Source organism: Crocodylus porosus, unplaced genomic scaffold, assembly GCF_001723895.1.
Source record: "Crocodylus porosus isolate Cpor-Errol unplaced genomic scaffold, CroPor_comp1, whole genome shotgun sequence".
NCBI classification, from domain to species: Eukaryota; Metazoa; Chordata; order Crocodylia; family Crocodylidae; genus Crocodylus; species Crocodylus porosus.
The window spans coordinates 22240397-22261611 of NW_017728916.1; the positions used below are offsets into that span (position 1 = coordinate 22240397).

At 41.5% G+C, this 21215-nt stretch overlaps 1 protein-coding gene across 2 annotated transcripts in view; it reads right to left on the bottom strand.

Moving 5' to 3' along the window:
• Positions 1 to 5256: 5256 nt before the first annotated feature.
• The window catches only part of ZNF711 (zinc finger protein 711), a 47195-nt gene continuing 31236 nt past the window's right edge, over positions 5257 to 21215 (bottom strand). Inside the window, exons 5-9 of one of the 2 annotated variants that reach the window (XM_019536477.1) lie at positions 15502 to 15648; positions 14682 to 14819; positions 9373 to 9420; positions 8615 to 8758; positions 5257 to 8081 (exon numbers count right to left, since the gene is read on the bottom strand). In XM_019536477.1, the coding sequence (XP_019392022.1) occupies positions 6904 to 8081; positions 8615 to 8758; positions 9373 to 9420; positions 14682 to 14819; positions 15502 to 15648 (1655 nt within the window). In that variant the 3' untranslated portion in view covers positions 5257 to 6903. The remainder of the gene's footprint in view (positions 8082 to 8614; positions 8759 to 9372; positions 9421 to 14681; positions 14820 to 15501; positions 15649 to 21215) is intronic. The other variant, XM_019536478.1, reaches the window with a different exon arrangement.

Sequence of the window (21215 nt, forward strand, 5' to 3'; positions counted from 1 at the left end):
GTGCCCTCCCGCGCCCTCCCCTGCGCGAACTCCGCACTAACTCAAGCGCCTGTTTATGCAGCCTGGTCGCACGGCTCCGGTTGCGTGGCTCCCTGGGGGGCTGGGCCAAGTAGGGCCCTGGGCAGGGGCTTGACCGGGCCTGAGACCAGGCAGTGGCCTCCCCTCAGGGAGCGAGGAGTTAACCCCTTCCCACCACGAGCCCGCTTACCTCTGGCTGTGCTGGGGGTTGGCAGGGGGCTCTGCGGCTGCTGAGGGGGTGTCTGGGGGGCTTCGGGGGAGCAGGGGTGCAGTGGGCTTCGCGCATCTCTCACCGCTCCGGAGCCTAACTGAGCTTTTTCCCCCCCCCCCCCCGTTTTGCGGGCCCTTTTAAACAGCGTGCATGCGCAGTGGGCCTGCTCCTCCACACAAGGTTCCCTTAGCATGCACACATCTCCTTATCTGCAATCACAGGCCCCTGCTTCCCCTCCCCTCCCCTCCCCTTTCAGCCAGGCCCTGGTAGGTGCATTGCTGGCAGTGGCTTCCCAGATATCCCTGTGAGAGTGCTGTATCAGTCTGCTGGGTGTAGCAACAGAGGCTGATGCTCTGAGGTGGGAGAGAGATGCTCTTAGACCCATCACTCACTACCCGCATTGGCTGCTGCTGCTGTTATTGTCTATAGAGCTCCCCGATTGCTCTGGTTTGCCACTCCAAGACATAGCAGAAAGGGAACCCCTGGCACATGGGTGTCTGCCCAGCCAGCACCACAGAGACTGCAGCAATAATAGTTTATATCTCCAGGCTACATCATCAGGTGAAACAGCCCTGCACACCTTTCCAGAAGGCATGTACAGAGCTGGACCAGGAGCAGCTGGGATAGATGGAGATACTTTTAATTGATGCAGGCAGGAGCTAGGGACTAGATCTGGCTCCACATGCACCTCTGGGAAATAGATACTCAGGTTGGTTTCATCCAGCGCCAGTGGCATGGAACCCTTGAAAGGATCTCAGCCACCTTGGTTGAGAACCAGTGATCTGTAATAAGGATCTATGTTGTGCTATCATGGGTAGCTAGACAGACTTTGAGGTACGTGGCTATTTTTGTGCTTTGGAGTACAAAAAATAAAAGTCTCTCGGCTCCTGTCAGTAGTTAAGCTACCAAAGTTTGTTCGTAATCCAGGTAACAGAAGTTATGCTCCAACAAAGACAGCTACTATATGGTAGGTTGGTTGCACATTTCTCTATAATTTGCGGGGTGGGGAGGGGGGGAAGGGTTCGTGGTAAAGCATGGGTGAAGCTTTGGGGTTGAGGTTTGAATTTCTCCCCCCTAGGAACAGATCCAGGTATCTGGTGCAGGTAGTACTAATAACCGACCTCAGCAGTTCCCAACTTAAGCCCACTACAAGTAGAGGGATCATAGACTGTGTGAAGTAAAAAATAGGCAGTAAGAAAAGCAGATTTAAATCAAATAAGGACTACCAGCTTTCAGCACTTCCACAGTAAATGAGGAAGATGCCCCTGAGCTCTTACACAGAATAGGATTATAAATGTGACTGGTATAGCTAAGGAGTGGGGAGCAACTGGATACCAGTCCACATAGCCACCACACAAGTTACAACAGCAGTGACTGAACCAGGGCACCAAAACCTGTCAAAAAATTAATGAGAAAACACCACCGAAAGATGTCTTGGTTACCACGATGGGACAAATTGATCTGGATAGTGTGATACACTAAAAAGAGTAAAATCTGCAGTGATTCATGGGGCACAGTCCAATGAGCAGGCTTGGCTCCCTAGTTGCTGCTCCTGTACACATCATACATGTACACTGAGGCTCCTCCAATGTGCTGTAATTACAGCGCATCAGAACAAAATTAATTGTGTCTGCTGGAGTGTGATAATTACTGTGCTCCAGCAGACTCCAGCGTCAGGTGCATCAGCATCCCTGTGCTAAAAAATGGCAGCAGAGGCACTTTAACTAAAGCTTGTTTGATAAGCTTTAAAGCGCCCTTGCCACCATTTTAGAGCGCAGGGATGCTGATACACGTGATGCTCTGGACACTTTAATTAAAGTGGCTCTTTGAGTGCATCCCTCTCTCCCCCAACCCCACAGCGCGTGTATAAACACCCCATTACTACAAGGAGGAGGTTTTTTTTCTTTTCTGTTTTTCAAAAACAAGGTGTACGTTTTATTCTGGATCATGTAGTATGTGAGAAAATACAACTGGAGGCATCCAATTCCATAATTCATGAGGACCCAAGAGAGGGTGAAAACTGGGAAGCCACAGGAATTCTTGGCTTTTAATGATAAACTATCCTGTATTCCAATTACTTAAGAAATACTTTTTACCGAATACTACTGATCATTCAGATAAGTTTGGAAAACTGATGTTAGCAGACAATTGTGGCATTTTGGGCGCTCAGGAAGCTGGAAGTTTTATCAGCATAATCAATCATCTGTTTGCCACATAGGGATCTTCAGCTCATGACCTTTGGCTCAGGAAGCTGGCAAGATGACAACTAGGCAATGGCCACAGTCTCACCACAAAGGAAGGTTCAATCACCTGGATAGCTAAAGATAAAAGAAAGTATTTCTTAGCACCAATTCTATCCCAATAGCTAGGAGACTGACAGACCCAACAAAACTGAGAACCTATGCACCGCTCTTAAAAGAATGGAATCAAAGTCCTAACCAGCTTCTCAAAGTGCTTCCTTTTCCATACCAGGATCACAGCTATACAATAGCTTTGAAAATGTAAAGGGGTGTGTTTCACCTGTATATGAACAGTCTTGGTTAAGCATATGGGTATTTCACTAACCTTCAAAGAGATGTTTTTATTTTTTTGCCTCTTACCACCCCCACTCCTCCCAAACACAATATATGTATACAGCACAAACAGAATTATTAGGAATACATGCTGGTATGGCACACAGGCTTTCAAAACGATCTTGAGAAAGGCGCATTATTCACAAGAGCAAATTATAATTATAAATCTAATTCCTACAGAAAAATATTCTGGTAGCACACATCACTTATTCCGTAGATGTCACTAAATTACAAAGAACCCTATTCCAGTAAAATGCTTTACAAGTTGAAGAATTTAAAACTACAATTAATAATTTCACTCTCTTGTAGAGCCCAACCCATTTATTGTCAAAAGTCCAAATGTACAGGATCGGTGCTCCAAAACTACTATCAATTTCTTCTAATTCCTTTTCTGTATACTTAAATGACAACTCTGAAGTCAAGAATTTCAGACCACTCAAGGGTTATATGCAAGATACAGGTACTGGCCTCCACTGAAAAGATGAAAACCTTTTATTTCCATTTTTTAGCCCTAATATTCTAGATGTAGCATTTTAGCAAAGGTTGGTGGCACAAGATTAAATCTCTCTGTAAAACAGTGGTCACCAGTGGTAGATTGTGGAGCTTCTTGGAGTTGATCCAAGGCTGGAGGGGGGGCTGAGTGCCCACATGTATACATGTGCGCACCCCAGGTCAGTCTGTGGGGAAGGGCAGAGGCTAGACCGAGAGGCAGGAACAGGGGTAAGCTGAATGGGACCCCGGCCGGGTGGAATTTACCTGCTGTGGAGGCGAACCCCCAAATAATTTTTTCTCCCTCTGCCTTGATCTGCCACCCCTTCCCTCCCCCCAGTTACCTGCTGGGGAAGAGGAGCAAAAGGGGGTGGCAGTGCTGCACAGTAGATCTTGGGTTGCTTTTAAATGCCAAAGGTGATCTCCTACTTAAAAAGGTTGGAAACCACTGCTGTAAAGTGTCATTTGAGACCCCTGGCAAATGTTGATTTAAATCAAGAAAAACAATCTAAGGAATTTATCCTGGATCTCAGAAATCCCATATCCTGCCATGGCAGCAGGTGTGATTTTGAGGATCTGGGATAAAATTCCTCAAAACACTTTGCACAGCTGCCAGGATCAAGAAACCTAGCACTGGGGAGCATCTCTCTGATGCCAGGCCACAAGTGCACCCTTGCAACTTCCTGCCATTCAGAAGTTTGGGACCAGGGAGATCCCTGACAATGCTTGCGAGGGCACAGGAAAGCAGGGAATTGAGGAGATCCCTAAGTCCAAATTCCCTTCACTCAGACCTTTAAAAAGATACATATGCAGTTGACTGTAGGCACACTTTTGAAACATGAGGAAGCTGCTTCCCACCAGGCTCATGTCCCTGTAAACTTGCCAACACTAGGTTTCCAGTTCCCTGTTGCTGGGCTTCCAGCGTGTCAAGAAATGTTAACATGGAACATTTCAGTAGCTAGTCTGCCATTTTTCTTGCATGATACATTGGTTGAATATGTATCATATTACAATCAATCATGCAATAGATAAGTCTGCTAGGGGACTAATTTATTGTAATTAGTCATTATACTATTAAAATATCTAATTGTTCCATCTTTGTCCATTTGTTGGAGGGGACTGTCTGAAGAGTGGCAAATCAGTTGCGATCTTAAATTTTCATTCTCCTTAAAGGGGAAGCCTATACTTTGTCTATGAATTCTGCATATTTTTCATAAACAAACATTAATGTTTTCAATGAAGTAAAATATTAATCCAAATTATCTGTGGAATGGTATTGTTTCTTGCTTTGGCAACTGGCTATGAGAAGGAAATGGTTTAAATAGGGAACCGCCCTCCCCAATGAATGGATCCACAGGGCCTCATTTTTCCCTACCAGTAACAAGTACACAGGGTACAACGAATTTGCAACAAGCATTTTTAAAAAAAATTTCCAATTAAGATATTTGCAGAATATATTTCAGGGTTTTGGGTTTTTTTACCTTTCCCACAACATAAAGTCTGATTAAAATAAACTAGTTTTATATATCTGATTATAGTTTATATTTTTTTAGTGGTCTGATGTAAAAATTAAATTCAAACAAGAAAAATTGTGTTCTAAATCCCAACTGTTAAGGACTTGAAAAACATCAACCGACTTGTCTTTCCATTAAATTCATGTAAAAATATGTTTGGCATAATTCAACAAGGAGATTAAAAAATACCAATGTTCATAGTTCAAGAGAGTTTTAGTAAATATGCTGAATTAAATTTACTGAAAATGATCAGTACAACAGGGTAAATAAACTGAAAAACAAAAAGCAATATTTTTCTGAAAAACATGCTTCTAAACTAATTAGTTTTTTAAAGACCAAATGATTACGTCTCATAAAAAATGATAATAATCAAAATTAGAATACTAACAAAACTTTCAATGAATACATTCCTAGAATCAACCTAAACGAGAAAAACTCAAAAAAATTACCCTTGGGAGTGCAAGAGATGCGTTTTATTGTATGCTCATTATGATGAGTAACACATTTAGAAATAATAATCCCACATAACAGTGACAATCTTATTTTACAGCGTGTACATCATTTTTTACAGCCACATAAAACACGTATTTTTCTAAGAGATTTCCCAAATTTAACTTTCTGAAGTTTAGAAATATAAAAAAAATTTATTCTCAAGGAACTGATTCTCATCTGGTGCAAAAACAATATGAACATTATCTGAAACACAAAGCCACAATATAGCATGAAGTAAAGTTACAATTTATCATGTGAACAGCTGTGTGCAAACATGAAGCAACTAAAAAAAGTAAAAAAAGTACACATTATATGCATAACATTTATGAACAGGTTTTTCATTAAATAGCCCTAGACCAGCTCGTTATATTAAGCGCCATTTGATTTGCAGCATGCTAACACAAAGCATTGTTTAAAGGGATGCATATTTTAAATGTATACACTGTAAACTGAAGATCCACCTCCAAACTCTAGTGGCAGCATATTTTTCTGGTTAAATACTGCATATATACTTTCTTACAGATTGAAAATGCATGTTTATAGTATGGTATAGAATTTTTTTAAGAATTGATTAAAAGGTGCAATTTAATGTCTATACTGAAAACTTTATATTAGCAGGTAGGACTATAATAGCCATACCTGTGATGAACACTGCCCTAAATAACCTCTAAATATTTTGTCTTTTAATTCAAGAAGACTATTCTGTTCTTTGAATTTTAATACTTTTTTTTCTTAGAGAAGATTGTGAAATAGCAAGAAAAAAGGTGTTGTCTCAACACTATCAGCTGCATCCATTTTCCTTAAAAATAAAATCAGATTCAAGGTTAATTTTGTCATATGTGCCATACTCAACAACATTCAACTGCAGTTTCAGATAAAAAAGGGAAATTATATACATATACATCTTTATCCCTAGCACCAGAACACCACCTTTGAGCTCATAACATAATGCTATATTTTAAACATCATATCCTGCAATAAAATAGGTTAGCAGCTCTGAAAATTGTTTTAAAAAATTACTCATTGAACCTAAACTAATGAAGGAAACGAAAAGGTTCCCCAATGAAATGTTAAAAAATGGGACAACCCCCCCAAATTGACCAAATCTGAAATACAATTCCCAGGCACAATTTAAAAACGTTATGACCATGTGATTGATTTATATTTTTTTCTTTTCAAAAATGCATAAGTTAGACTTGGTTGCCTTAGCAAACAGTTTGTAATAATCCCACCAGTCTGAATTGTTTGCATGTTGGAGACAAATGCTGTTATTGACAAAAAGGGTAGATAACACAATCATCTTCATTTTGTCTTCTATAGCTTAACATACAATACTAGTAAATAGAAGACATCCTGCAACCGTTCTGTAACCTTTCAGACATTCATCCACCCTTCTGCATTCTATAGTGCTCTTTAGGTTCTGATAAGCAACAATCATAGGGCTATGAGATCCCCTGTCAACCCTAATACTTTTAAGACTTTTAATACAAAGAATGTAAAGTTATGATTTAATATCAAGCTTTGAAACCAGGAGAAACAGTTCATGAGATTTTTTTCCCCAATTAGCATATCAGTTTTTAAATTTCTTCCTTCTCAAGATGATATATTACATTATGGCCTCTTTGTGGTGCCTCATTATATGTTGATTTTTTTCTGATGGTCTACGGAATCCCTTTTTGCAGTATTCACACCTGTGTGGATAGTCTTTTGTGTGTATTGATATTACATGTCGCTTGAAGCCCGATGCATCCGTGGTGCTATATTCACAATACTGGCACTGATAAACTTTTCTTCCACTGTGGGTCTTCATGTGCTTCTTAAGTTCAATTTGCTGCCTAAATCCTCTTTTGCACCTTTTGCATTTAAAAGGGAGGTCCTTGGTGTGAACTGAGAGGATATGCCCACTAAGTACAAAAGGATCTGAAGTTTTAAAGTCACAGTGTCTACACTGATGTATCTTTTTACCTTTGTGGGTTTCACTATGTTTTTTGAGCTCAGATGGACGATGAAAGCCTTTTTCACACACCTCACATTTGTGGGGAAAGTCCTTTGTGTGAACTGAAATAATGTGCCGTTTCAAGTCACTTGAGTTTGTACTCTTATGGTCACAATGCGGGCACTGATGAGTCTTATGTCCTTGAAACAACTCTGTGTGCTCCTGAAGTTCTTTTTCATCTGCGAATGCCTGGGGACAGTGCTCACACTTGAATGGTAAGTCTGTCCCATGTTTAGTTTTGATGTGTGTTTTCAGATTGGACTGATCAGCACATCGGAAGACACAGTGCTGACACTGATATGGCTTTTCCCCTGTGTGGGTCCTCATATGCTTTTTAAGCTCAGAGGGATGACGGAATCCTTTCCCACACTCAACACAAACATGGGGGAAGTTCTTGCTGTGAACTGCTAGCAGATGTCTGTTGAGCAATCCCTGCTCTGCAGTCTCATAGTCACAATATTTGCACTTGTGTATCTTAGGCTCCTTGTCCCTCAATATTAATTTATTAGAGCTCAATGGGCTGGCCTCTCTGTATCTTCTTGTATATTCTGTAAACTCATGGGATTTGTCGACTTTGTTTATGAGCTTATGGCTTTCCAGATGATTGTGGAAACTAACTTTCTTGTTAGTTGTAAAGTCACAGTCTGTACACTGATATTTCTTTTTAATCATATGATCTGGATGGTTCTTCATATGCCTTTTCAAGAATCCTCTGGATTTAAATTTTTTTCCACATATGTGACATGGATAAACTGTTAAAGGCTGTCCATCAGGACCTATTATAACAGCTGTTTTCAAAACAAAAAGAAAAAAATTATGAAGAAAACAGAACTATTAATGAAAGAAAAAAAACCAGCTTGATATCAGTGAAGCACTGTTCTAGATCACATAGTTAAAACATTATGCAGAAAGTAAATACTTTAGTAGTTTTAAAACCACCAAACTAAAAACATTTACAATGTATATATTTTGGAGAAAATCTATAATTTAATGCTATCATAAAGGCATTAGGATTGGTGACATTTTTAGAGTATGGACCATAAACTAATAGAGAGACTGTCTAAACAATCTTTCCCCCATTCTTAAGTCTAACTCCTCCATTTATATTCAGGAATTGCTCACTTACATAGGAAAGTACAATATTCTTGGTTGTTTTTAATGCAATCTGCTAGCTACAAAATTGGTAATGCCAGCACTGTGTCCCAAGCAGAAATCTGCAGACCAACAGTAAAATAAGCTATGGATAAGAATTCTGCCACTATTAAGAATGAAGTGTTTCTTCATGTTAAACAAATAAAATAATCAATTAAGGATATTTTACCTGTTTGCCACTGCCTGGCTTCTCCCCTCCTCCTTCTCTTGATTTTTTGTTTAAGCACTCTATTTGTGCTAATGCTATCACAGATCTGCAGGTACTGTGTTGCATTACCATTTTTGTTTTCTAACCTTGCATCCAAGTTATTTCCTGAAATTAAAAATAAGAAACAATAAAAGCCGTGAGTTTCTTCTTGGACTGAGGTGACTGGACAAGTAACAGCAAATTATTTTTTTAAATTTAAATGTAAAAGTGTTTCCTATATAAAGGAATGGGCAAGCTTATATTTTAAAAGGTTAATATTTGACTTGGTTCTCGTAAGAGATTTAGCATACCATCATTTAACCATTCTGATTTGTTTTGGACTTTGTTTTTCACACCAATCCATTCATTTCAGCTGACTATGTTGGTACTTTCCTTCACCACTTCACAGACTTATTTTCTCTTCCCTTGCTACAGAACTGTACTAAAAAATAGCAGCAAAGAACATTTCTGAATGTCTTTGCTACGTTTAGGACCGTTTTCATTTCTAAATGAGTACCATGAGCATGGCACCTTTCCCCATATGCATCATAAACATGTCTGGTAAGCATTCAACTTATTATGACAACTCCTATGTAGAAAATGTTCATTCAAGTCACAAGATGTGACTTAAACATCAACTTGATGTTGAAAAACTTGAAATACAAATTTCTGCATTTCCAAAGATGGACAATAGCAAAGTAGCCCTTGCTTCTGTACCAGCTGTAATTTAACATCCTCACCTGTTGCTTGTCCATCTTCATACCTCCTTGGCAGCCGTCTTTCATCTCCTGTAGAAAATGATATTTTACTAATTCACAAACAGAAATGGTATCAGATTTTCAAAACTATTTAGCTAGAAAAGAATAATCACTATCTCTACAATAAATGCAGTTCAAGATGTTTTGTCCACAGACTCCACCCATAAACGCATGTATATGAGCCAGAACTTTAAAAAAAAAAATCAGAATCTTTTTGAATAGCCAAGTATATTGGAGTACACTTGTGCCATCCTCCTGCTTGCCACAACCACAGGCATGAAATGCAATGTGGCCACAGCCTTAACTTAGTTCCTTCACCAATATCAGTAAAGATTCCAACTAGAAGCAGTAGGGGTAGACGATGAAGCCTACATGGACAACACATCTTGAAGTACCACAAATACAGTGGAGTTAATAACCATGCTTTGAGTATATATGCTCAGATTCACTTCATCAGGACCAACAACCAGCATCCCACAGACCTAGAACCAAGCAAAGGGAGTCCTACTTGAACAGGATTTACAGAATCAACCTACTATCTAAACAGCACATGATCTGAATACATGAACCAAGCAACTGTGGGAAGTAGTGTTAAAAGTTGAAGCACGTTTTGCTACATTTGAATCATTCTTAGCTCATTTACATGTAACGATAAGAAGGTAACAGCTGCTGCTCTTCTGAAATATTCCCCTTTGAAAAGGGCTCCAAATGTATGTGCGTCCGCACGCAGAGAGTGGGACGTGTATTTAGAACGCTAAACCACAGATTTACATATGTCTGGTAAAGGGTACTAGCAAGGCAGGATAAAGCGGCTGCTTGAGGGTTAGTGGAATGACCTTCAATTTATTCTGTGCTCAGTTCATCTTAGCTGAATCTTACACTTTGTATAATGGACGATATACTTTTGTCTTGACAAACAATGTGGATTGGCCCGCAGGAGACCATATAGGTCAACCCTTAATCCTCTCAATACCCTGCCTGGGTATCTCTTGGGCAGCTTGTTTTGATCCAAATAATAATACACTGCTTAAGTGCACAGGAACTCTTCAACCCCAATGTCTACTTAATACCTTATTTGTAATGATAACTTATTTAATAGCATCTGTCTGTCTTGTGGGGCAACAGAATCATGCCAAATGAGACATTAGCTTGCTGAACATAATCCCTGCTTGAAAGATAAACTGAAACTGGAGTGACCTCTCCAGGGTGCAAAAGCCAGGGATATAGAGACTCTGAGCTGCCCACACACCAGCATGTCTGTTCCCTCACCCCACCAGCCTTGTGGATGTAATCCAAAGGAAAGGCATGTGCCAGTACGTTTGCAACCAGCTTGGTGGCAGGAGCTGCTAGAGCAAAGGAGATTATTCATTTTCCTGTCTATTGGGGCTCTACTCCTAGACTGGCTGCCAACCAGTGTTAGAGAGCCCAATGTTAATCTAAAACAAACAGCCCCAAAGAAGCAAAATTTTGCCATCAGAAACTTCAGCTATAGAGTTAAATAGCTGCTGTGTACTATGTTTTCCTTAGAAGATTAGTCAGATAAACACAAATCAAGCTTTTCACCATTGGCCTCTAACAAACAAGATAGTTATGGCACAGTAATAATAATTTGCTGTAGTAAAACAGACAAGGTCTTGCCAATGCTGCTATGAGAAGCCCTGAGAACATTTAGTTCAGGTAGTGAATGGATAGTCTGGAGGAAAAATATACAGGCTTTCTTTTGTTTAATCCCAAAATACACACTAATTAGAGCACACAACCTCATACACAGTCTAACACACAAAATACTCTGTGCTTATAAAATACAGTTTTGGTTGGGGCCTTCTATGAGGGCCCATTTCTCCACCATTACTCCTAGCTTATGTTATAATTCCTACAAAGACTGACTTCACAGATATATATAAGCATGCAGAGTCATAAAAGGAACCTAACTGGCTAGTCAACACTGAGACAGACATTCCACTGCTTACCTGAGTAAGATCTACCTGCCAATTTAACAACTATAGGGCTTTTTGAGGAATCGCAGTCAAGCAATCTTTGCTGTGCCTCCTGGGCAGATACACTGCTCTTGACTATTCTAGCAAAGGCCAAGAGTTTGCTACCATCTACTGCATGAGACCAAGGCAAGACCACAATGGTGTATCAAACTGAAATTGCAGTAGTCTTAAGAGATCCATCAACTCTGGAACCACTGCTAAACTAGGTATGTCCTTTCCACCTCAAATACGATTGCACCAATGAACCCAAAACAAATCCATGTGTATTTTTGTTTTTATTTAAACAAGTGCCAGAATTGCAAAAGTTGTGGGGGGGGTTTAAGGAATCAGACACTGGGAAAATTCTATGCATATCAGACAATATCCAAGACATGGTAAGCAGGTAGGAAGGTAAACTATAATTGTCAGAACATCAAGAATCATCCTTGGGAGTGGCCAAAGGCTGTCTCTTGGTACTGGCAGCAAGATGCTGGGAAGGAGCCAAGGTTGTGGATCAGTGCATGTGTCCGTCACCACTATATTCCACCTCATATTCTATAAGCTGCAGAGAAATGAAGTTGTACTCAGGAGGATCTGGATAAAGCTCCATTCAAAGATCTGGGTTTGACAGCACAAGTATTCAGTCTACAGAGGGACTTATAAAAGCTCTGGTTAATAATGGTTGTGAGGTAGAAGGAGCACATGGGTGAATACTTGGTGGGGAGACTGTTATACAGGGCCCCAATGATCTTATGGTATTCCTCAGGAGCTTTCCAAGGCTTCCACTGACCTTTCCACAGAGAAGAAAGGATGAGAATTTGAGGGGAGATGGTCTATTCAACTCCTCATTTGAGGAGGAAAAAGAATGCCTTTCTTTTAGCCAAAATGCAGTATTGTCTGGTATGCTGTTATGGAATTATTTCCAGCAACTGTTTGAAGATAACTCCGGTGTTCCCTCTAAATAAGTGAAGAATTGACCTGACTGGCACTTCTTGATATCTTTCAAAGTGACACTGGAGACAGCTCGTGAATTAGATACAGGGTCAGTACCAAGGAAGTGGTTAGAGCCGAAGTGATAGCTCCCAACACAGAGCTACTTTGTGCTGGAGTGCCTGATATTGAGGATGGCAGTAGCAAGGTACTCATATGTTGGAAGCTTCAGTGCTGTAATGAGCATCCTACTATAATCCAGGAACAGCATGCTCTTTAGTATAAAGAGAAATCATTAGTGCTAGTTTGTCCTGTGATGTAGGTTTACTGGAGAGAGACTCCAGTTTCAGATAAAGAAGCCTTAGGGGAAGCTTTCCATTCCCAGTTAAAAGAACAGGGTCAGGAATAATTTCCATGTCTATTTGAACCCTTAGATTAATTCTCCTGAGGCTGCCTGGAAACTTGCGGGTAGCATCTTAACTTACAATGGGGGAACTCAATGCTTGTGGCTGATCTGGTTCCTGGAGATTTTCAAAGGGTCTGAGTATGACCATCTCCAAGACACCAGATATCCCCATCGTTCTCAAACATTGCCACATAAGCAGGGTAGATTTGATTAATTGGTTAGGAAGCCTTGATTTAAATCACTGTTTTCTACAAAAAGAGCATTTTTGTTGTTTGATACCCTTTATTCATTTAGCTTCTTGAAACTGCACTTTGAGAGGTAAGGGCTTGGCTCTGTGTATACAAACTTGCAGAAAGATAAAAGGGCTTATGGGTAGGTAATCAGCTCTGTTATCTCTCATCTCCATATACTGCTGTAAACAAGGAAGTTATTTATATATTTTTTTAAAGAGTTGATTTTTATCCACCCGGCATGAGAGGAACACATCTTAAATCCTCTTGATTCAACATTATACATTTTTAATTATTGTATAGATGGGAGTAGATAAACACCGGAACAGTAAAACCTATTGACACAAACCTCTGCCCAGAACCAGACTAAAAAATGTACTAACACTATTAACAAAATCTAACCCTAACTATAGAAGTTCATTAGCTAACTCATTTGGAGTAAGGAATGTAGACAACAGAGGTTTCTGTCTTTCTCATGTGGAAAAAAGATAAAAGAAGTGAACATGGGTTAAGCCCACCCCACCCTTTACACCCTTGGCTATCAGAAATAAGAGAATGGGTACAGAATAGGTCTGACCCAGACACAACTATTCTAATTAATCCAATGTAATGGAAAACGTATGTACTAAGAAAGATATTTCTGTGGAAAATGATGCAAAGTAATAATTTTATTTATTGCAGAGTTCTCTATCCTGAACTCCTTTGACAGGGATGTTAAACCATACAATAGCTATATGCTGAGCATTCACAGATCTGCTTTCATGTACAGATTATGGTATACAACCCTTAGTATCGAATACTTCAAACCCAATTTCTTTCTTACATGAGTGCAGGCCCAAATATATAATTTTTTTTGTACAAGAACTAGGTGCACATGAGTGTTCCATGGTTCAAGTATTTTTTCTGTTTAACCAGACAGAAAAGCTTTATTATTATAGGAAACACTCATTTATAATATAACTCAGAGATTAACTGAGAATATATTCTGTAATGTACAGTGTATATACAAGCCAAAATCCCACAGTACAGAAAATACTTAATAACACAACATATAGAGTTTATGTGAGTAAAAACTTCCTTACAGGATTTCTGCTTTAACTCCTGTTTCAGAAAAAGATGAGGATCAGTTTAACAATATTTTTAAAATCATGATTTACTTAAAAAGACCAGGGAGAACGAAAGCTGTATGTTATTTAAGACTATTGAGAATATGTCTATATACCGATCCCTCAGACTCACCGTGTCCTCTTTCAATACAACTGTGATAAAACTTTTGTGAACTCACTAGACAGACGTGTATTTTTAACTAATTCTTTCTAACTTCCGCAAGCTTCCACAACCCTTAACATCTGATTTCTCACACGTATGGAAATCTAAATGCTGGGGTCCTCTTATAAATAATTAAGTTTTCCATTCATAACACTGAATATTAAAAAAAACCCAAACCTATTTATTAGGATTAAAGAGAGTAACAAAAATGTTAGTTTGAGTTCAGGACCAGCATTTCCCTACATGCCTGTACTGAGAGAAGCTGAGGGTATTCTTTGTAAAAAGTAGATAGAGTTCTCTTGTCAACAATGTCACTGTCTTGACTCTTTTATAAAATAACTCATGTCCTGTAAGACAGCTAATTACAGCCTTCCAATGAACTGAATGTATACACAAGTTATAACAATATCAAAAAGGGTTTGGGACAAAATTAATGGAAAAATAGCAAAGAATTCCTAAAAAATGAATCTAGTGCCCTACCATAAGCAGCAGCCCAAGCAACAGGAACAAAGGTTTTATTCACGCCAGACTCTTCAAGCTGTGTGTCAGGAAGTGATGTTGCTTCCTCTTCACCTACAATAACCTCCATATACACTTCATCAGCTATTTCAGCACAGCCTGGATTTAAGGAAAAAATATTGTAAAATTAATTTTAATTTAAGATCAGCCTAAATTGTTACTCATTTAAATTAATCCCATTATTATGATTATTAGCAACTTAAACTAAAAATTTCCTTCTTTTCTATCTTGGTATTTACTACCCCCTCCAACAATTTATCCAGGATTGTTACATTACTTCATTCATATGCCTTGCTAGTTTTTAGAAAGGAAAAATTCTTCAACAAAAGTTAATTAACCCCCCCCACGCGTACACACACATTTGCTGACTTGCTGCTGTGGCAGAACAAGTGCCTCTGGTCTTAATAAAATCTGAAAATTGATCTGAAATAATGCTAGTACTTTAAATAAGGCTGGTTAAACAAAGCATTACATAAATTGAAAAATGAGAAAGTTGTAAAAAATAAAAAACCTCAGTGATTTATCCATTGATTTCAGCCATGAACACATTAAACACAATAAAAATAATGATTCTGTATAACTGGCACACAATACATTTTATATGACTCTACTTCTTTATAGTTAGATAGCTAGTCTGTTTTCCTGGTATACAAGACAATTTATAATTTTTATTACTTTAAAGCTGAAATAGTAATTCACAAACACAAAAAATATCTTTTTATAAATGACCTAAATTAGATGCACAGCTTTCATTTCTTGTAAAATTTCTTATTATTCTTACTAATATCTTCATCTTCCTGAGAAGAGTCCTTTACAGCCATGTAAACCATCTTCTCTCGTTGCATTCTACCAACACCTCCCTGCTCGATTACTCCAGCTACAGAATGTCCATTGTGAAAGTCACTCTCTGTGACAATTTCTGTCCCACCTTTAAAAAGAAGAACATAAGCCTAAACAAACAGAAGTATTGTCATATGATTAATAGAATAAAATTCTGGGGGTTTTTTTCTGTTTTAGACAGGCATTTAATAAAATGCCTTGAAATATATGAACATAATTCTGCCATCAAAAATCCCAAGTCTGACATTCATCAATGGTAGGTCAGACAAAACCCTGTCTTTCCTGTATCTGTCCCAACAAATTCAAGGTTTAAATTACTGGACAGTATTATTTAGGTGCTACTGGGTAGCCACTGAGCCATTACAAATAAATGTGTTACTTATCCTGTAAGTAACTGTGATCCTGGAGCAAGATGCAACCCTGGCAAGTTTGCTAGCCAGCATCTAGTTCTGATGAATCATTTAGGATAAAATGTGCTATTGGTTTTTCCCAGGACATCAGCGTGTGTGTAAGGTTAATCACAAGTCATCATCTCCCCGGCAGCTGCCACTGCTGGGCCTGAGTGGGCAGGTCTGGAGCAGGCGTGGAGTGTACCAGGTTGGGGCTCCGCACATAGGTCCCTGCTGGTGCTGTGCAGCTGGGGCCAGCGGCAGCTGGAAGGAGTCACTGCTGCCTGGGCTGCCTAGAAAGGCAGTCCAGCCACAGAACCGCCCCGATCCCACTGCATGCCCAGAGGGTGGCGGAATGCACCACAGCCGGGTGGCACCTGGGCCAGACAAGACCAAAGGACCTGCTGCAGGCTGGATCAGCCCACAGGCTGTATTTTGCCCACCCCTGCTTTAAGCTCGGTGCGCCCCTGCACCAACTGCAGCGCATGCTCAAAAGAGGCATCGCGTTAATTTTACCTGGTTTGTCCAATGTCTGTATAGATTAGATGCTTCAGCGGAGTTTTTTAATACTTTCATCTAATGGCTGATAAAATCAGCCATTAGATAAAAGTACCAGGGGGCCCTGCTGAAGCACCTGAGCTCTACGGTCTTTGGGTGAGGCAGGTCAAACTAATGCAACGCTTCTTCTGGTAAAGCACTGTTTTATTTTGTTTTTTCTCCGTGTCTGTCAGCAGCCAAAGTGCTCTGATTTTACTAGAATAATACTGCTAGTAAATTTCTCTGTGTAGACAATGCGACAATGCCTATAAGGGATGTACATCAGATCTGGGGGAACGCCTGTTCAACAGAGCGCCCCAAGGCCGAACGGTCACAAACTTCTCCAAGACTGTTTCATGCTGGACGTAAGGAAGAACTTCTTTACAGTCCGAGCCCCCAAGGCCTGGAATAGACTGCCGCCAGAGGTGGTGCAAGCACCTACTCTGGACTCCTTTAAGAGTCAATAGGATGTTTATCTTGCTGGGATCCTGTGACCCCAGCTGATTTCCTGCCCCTGGTGCAGGGGGCTGGACTTGATCTTCCAGCCCTAACGTCTATGAATCTATGAATCCTGGGGCAAGCCAGTAGGTGACCCTCTCAACCTGCTCCAACCTCAGTTAGTTATCTTGATTAATAACCAACCATACTACAATGTCCACAGGCAGTGAAAGGCCAGGGTTAAGGGGGTTTAGTAAAACACAGCCAGCCTGTGCACACGCTCCGAGTGGCTGCAGGGGGAAAGGGGGCAGAAACAAGCAGCTGGCAGGAACACAGCCCAGCCCAGCTCAGCAGTGTGTGGAGCAGTGCCCAGCTGAGCAGGTAAATGTGTGGACGGGAATGGGTGCGGGGGATGGAAGAGGAGGGGTACGGTTTGTGGGATGCTTACTGCCCAGGTGGCTTGTCCAGGGGCTTGGGGGGGGAGGTCCTGCTGCCACATGCACCCCTGAGGCAGGCACATGGGATACGTCCATCCTCCCCACCCCGATCTGTGCTGTGGGCAGGGTGTAGGCAGTTGTTCTGCACCCCACTGCCAGTGCCCTGACAGGCATGCGACGTCATGTGCCTCCTGTGTGCTGCCTGCACCTCCTGCCCAGCGGTGGGAGGCACATGGCACAGGCAGTGGGGTGTGTAATGTGGCCCGCAGCAGCAGCCGCCTCTGCCCTGCACATACCACAGATTGCGGGGGAGCATGTATCCTTTCTGCCTGCCCCGGGATGCATGCAGCAGCAAGAGCCCTCTGTGCCCCTGGACGAGCCACCCGAGCAACAAGCATCCCACGACCTGCCCCAGCCCCCCATCCACCCCAGCCCCTGCCCCACTCTCTCCTTCATGGCAGGGACCTTGATCTGACCCCACCATGCCCCTTCCCCATGACAGACTAACTTGCTGGGGGAGGAAGCACTCAGCCCCCCCAAACTGTATTTTCTTCCTCCGTCTATGATAATGTCCAACTGATTTAACAGTGTGAAGCTTGGATAGACGTGTGTGTAACCATGCTGTGCCTGCTTTGATCTGCATCAAACTCTGGGACAATGGGTCCATGTCAAATGCAACATGTATTAGAAGCCAGAATCCTCTCCTGGTAAGTAATCATTGGTTTTCTTAGTGTGAAAGCCTCAGTTGAAAAGGGACTGGCAGGGGCATCTGAATCTGGCTTGGGATTTGGGAATTGGAACAAAGGAAGAGCAGTAGATGAATATCTGGAATGTGCTTCAGAAAACTGCTCTACATATCTTAGAAAAATCAGGAACTGGAATGTTTGCCAAGAAAGCTATAATGGAATAGAGAAAGAATTAGGTACAGATGTACTCCTTGCTCATTGTACCAAGAACCTACCAATCTGAGATTATCCTCACAAACTCCAGGAAAAAGGAAAGGCTGTTTCCAAAAGGGATAAGTGAAGATAGAAGATCTGGGTAGGGCAGAGCCACTGTGTATGAAGTCTCTTCCTTTACTATGAAGGCTCAGAGAAACAATACTGATGGGCAGAGTTAAAAGGGAAGTGTACACTTCACTTCTGTAATACGCTGCTGTAGCCTTTGGGATGAAGGGATAGAGACCCAAAGACTGCAGAGTTGCCCTAATGTCCTTGAGACTGTAAAGCAACATGTCAGAGGTAGTATCAAATAGTTTACTTCCTTTGAAGAGAAAGGCTTCTACAGTTGTAAGAGACAATGGGAGACAGAAAGAGCACATATTAAATGCATCCAGAGCAGTCTGCAGGAAGATCTTTGGTGTAAGCTGGCCTTCAGTCACAAAATACTTCCTGCTGCTGGAGGCAGTTTATCTGTCAAGCCAACCGTATGTCCCAATTACACCACGCAACCTACTCTTGGACATCTCCAGGGATGGAGATTCCACCACCTCTCTGTGGAGATTCCACAACCTGTTCCAATGATTTACCTCCCTCAGAGGCAGCAAGTTCCTCCTCATCTCCAACCTCAGTTTGCCCTGCTGCAGCTTGAGGCCATTGATCCTAGTTCTGTCCCCCATGGCCACAGATAAAAGCCCATCTCCATCTTTTCTGTCATTATCCTTCAGGGATGGGAAAGCTGTGATCTAGCCCCCCCCTCCAGCTTCTCTTCTTCAGACTCAACCCCTTGAGCTCTTCCAACCTGTTCTCATCAGTCCTACTTCCCAGACACCTAAATCATCTCCACCCTCTCTGGCACTGGCCTTCAAGAAGGCTGTAATCCAATCCCCATTCCAGCATCACTTCTCCAGACTCAGTCCCCCAAGATCATTCAATCTGTCCCCATCAGGGTCAGAGGGTGGCCAGAATCTGGAACGGGCTGCCAAGAGAGGTGGTCACCCAACTTAGAGGTCTTCAAGAGGAGGCTAGATAGGCACCTGGCTGGGGTCATCTGATCTCGGTCCTTTTCCTGCCTGGGGCAGGGGATCGGACACAATGATCCTTCGGGGTCCCTTCTGACTCTACATCTATGAATCTATGAAGAAGCTAATTTCTAAAATGGGGCTTTATAATTATCCACACACTCACCTGAGGGCTGGAAGACAAAAAAACATTATGCCCAAAAAAGGCTAAACTTCAAAACCTTTTCAGACAAGGTGGTCTTGATGCTTACCTGCTGCTTAGACTTCTCCTGTCCACTTTCATTAATAAGACACTAGGAGTTGACCAAAATAATCACATGCTTTCACTGAGACCTGGTATTTTCTATCCCTCTCTTCAAAGTGGGTATAATAGAAGCCACATTGTGTTTGATTTTTTTTTTTGTAGCCTAAAGGAAGATTCAGAACTCGAGATGATTGCATCCAATCTTTCAAGCAGATCTTGAGTGATACAGGTGAAGATTTCTTGGAGTAATGTTCATAACCTACAAAGATATTGTACCCATGGATAATAAGGCATACTGAAGAAAAAAGTAGATGGAAGCATACAAGGATGGTTACTCCTTCAAGGGTCTTGGTTCTTTTCTATTCCTTAAGTACTCCTCTCTCTATTCTATGATGGACTCCCATTGTCTTCACTCTTTGGTGCATCTCAGAGAAAAGGGTAAGAATAAGGTAACCTCATTCTTTGGGCGCACAGGTCTGCCTAGGATGAAGGTCTGCATAGCACTGGATCAGGGAGCACCATAGCTTGGAAATATTTCACATACTCCATGAAGGCTTCACTACCCAGCTTATGGACAGGTTATCAGTTACAGTGAATTGTGGGATGTCTGATATCTAGATCAGAGCTGTCCAGCTTTGGAGTGCCTGGGGGCTGCACGCTGTGTAGGCTGCACCTATGTGAGCCCCTCAGGTCACGTGCTACATGGGTCCTCTACTGTGTTGCTAGCAGCTTCTCCCCCAACAGCTGGGTCCCAGGGCTCCACAAAGTCCCAGGCTCCCTTGTTCCCAAGCCAAAGCACCCTGCCATGCCCCCAAGGGCAGGAGCAGAAAGCAAAAGCTGCAGGTGGGAATATGGAAGCCTGAAGACCTTCATGGCAGCAGCCTCTAGAGAGTGTGTGGGGGAAGGGGGAGGGCTGGCACCTGTGTAGGAGGCCACAGGCTGTAAATTAACTCCCCAGGGGCTGCCAGTTGAACAACCCTGATCTAGATATCTGATGGCAAAGTATACAGTGATAAAGTATAAGCACTAAGTAGCAGGAGGCAAGGTAGTGGATGCTGCAACCTCTGAGGATGATCCCAGAGAGCAAAGTCCAACACAGTGCTGGAACAGCATGGTCCTCAGGAGATGAGAAAACAATTGGTACCAGTGTGTTTTCAGTGCTAGAGCACGTAACAAGAATGTCAGAACTGTGGATTTTGGAGAAATATGCCCACAGAGAAGTTTAGAGCTTCCTGCTTATGTGCACATATGATTCCAGGATATGGTGTTTCATTCCACCCACCAAACCCCTTGAGAGCACAAAGGCATGAAGAGTAAGGGCTATGAACAGAATCTACACTAAGGAAAAGTCAAAATGTTTAATTATTCCAAGGAAGGATGAGGCTGATTTTTCTGAAGCTCCTTAGGAAAAAAACCTGAAGTCTCCATGGATTTTTTTCAGCAAGAATAACTTTGCCATGCTTCTCTATGCTCAAGTGTCTTCTTGATGAATTAGAAACATATACAATAGCACTGTTACATGCTCCCCTCTGCAACAAATGAGGCATCAAGAGTGGCTCAAGAGGCTTGTCGGTCAGGCCCTCAGGGACCATGACCCCAGGGAGATGGGAGCTCAAGAAGAGTGGTTGCTTCTCAAGGAAGCGATCCTCA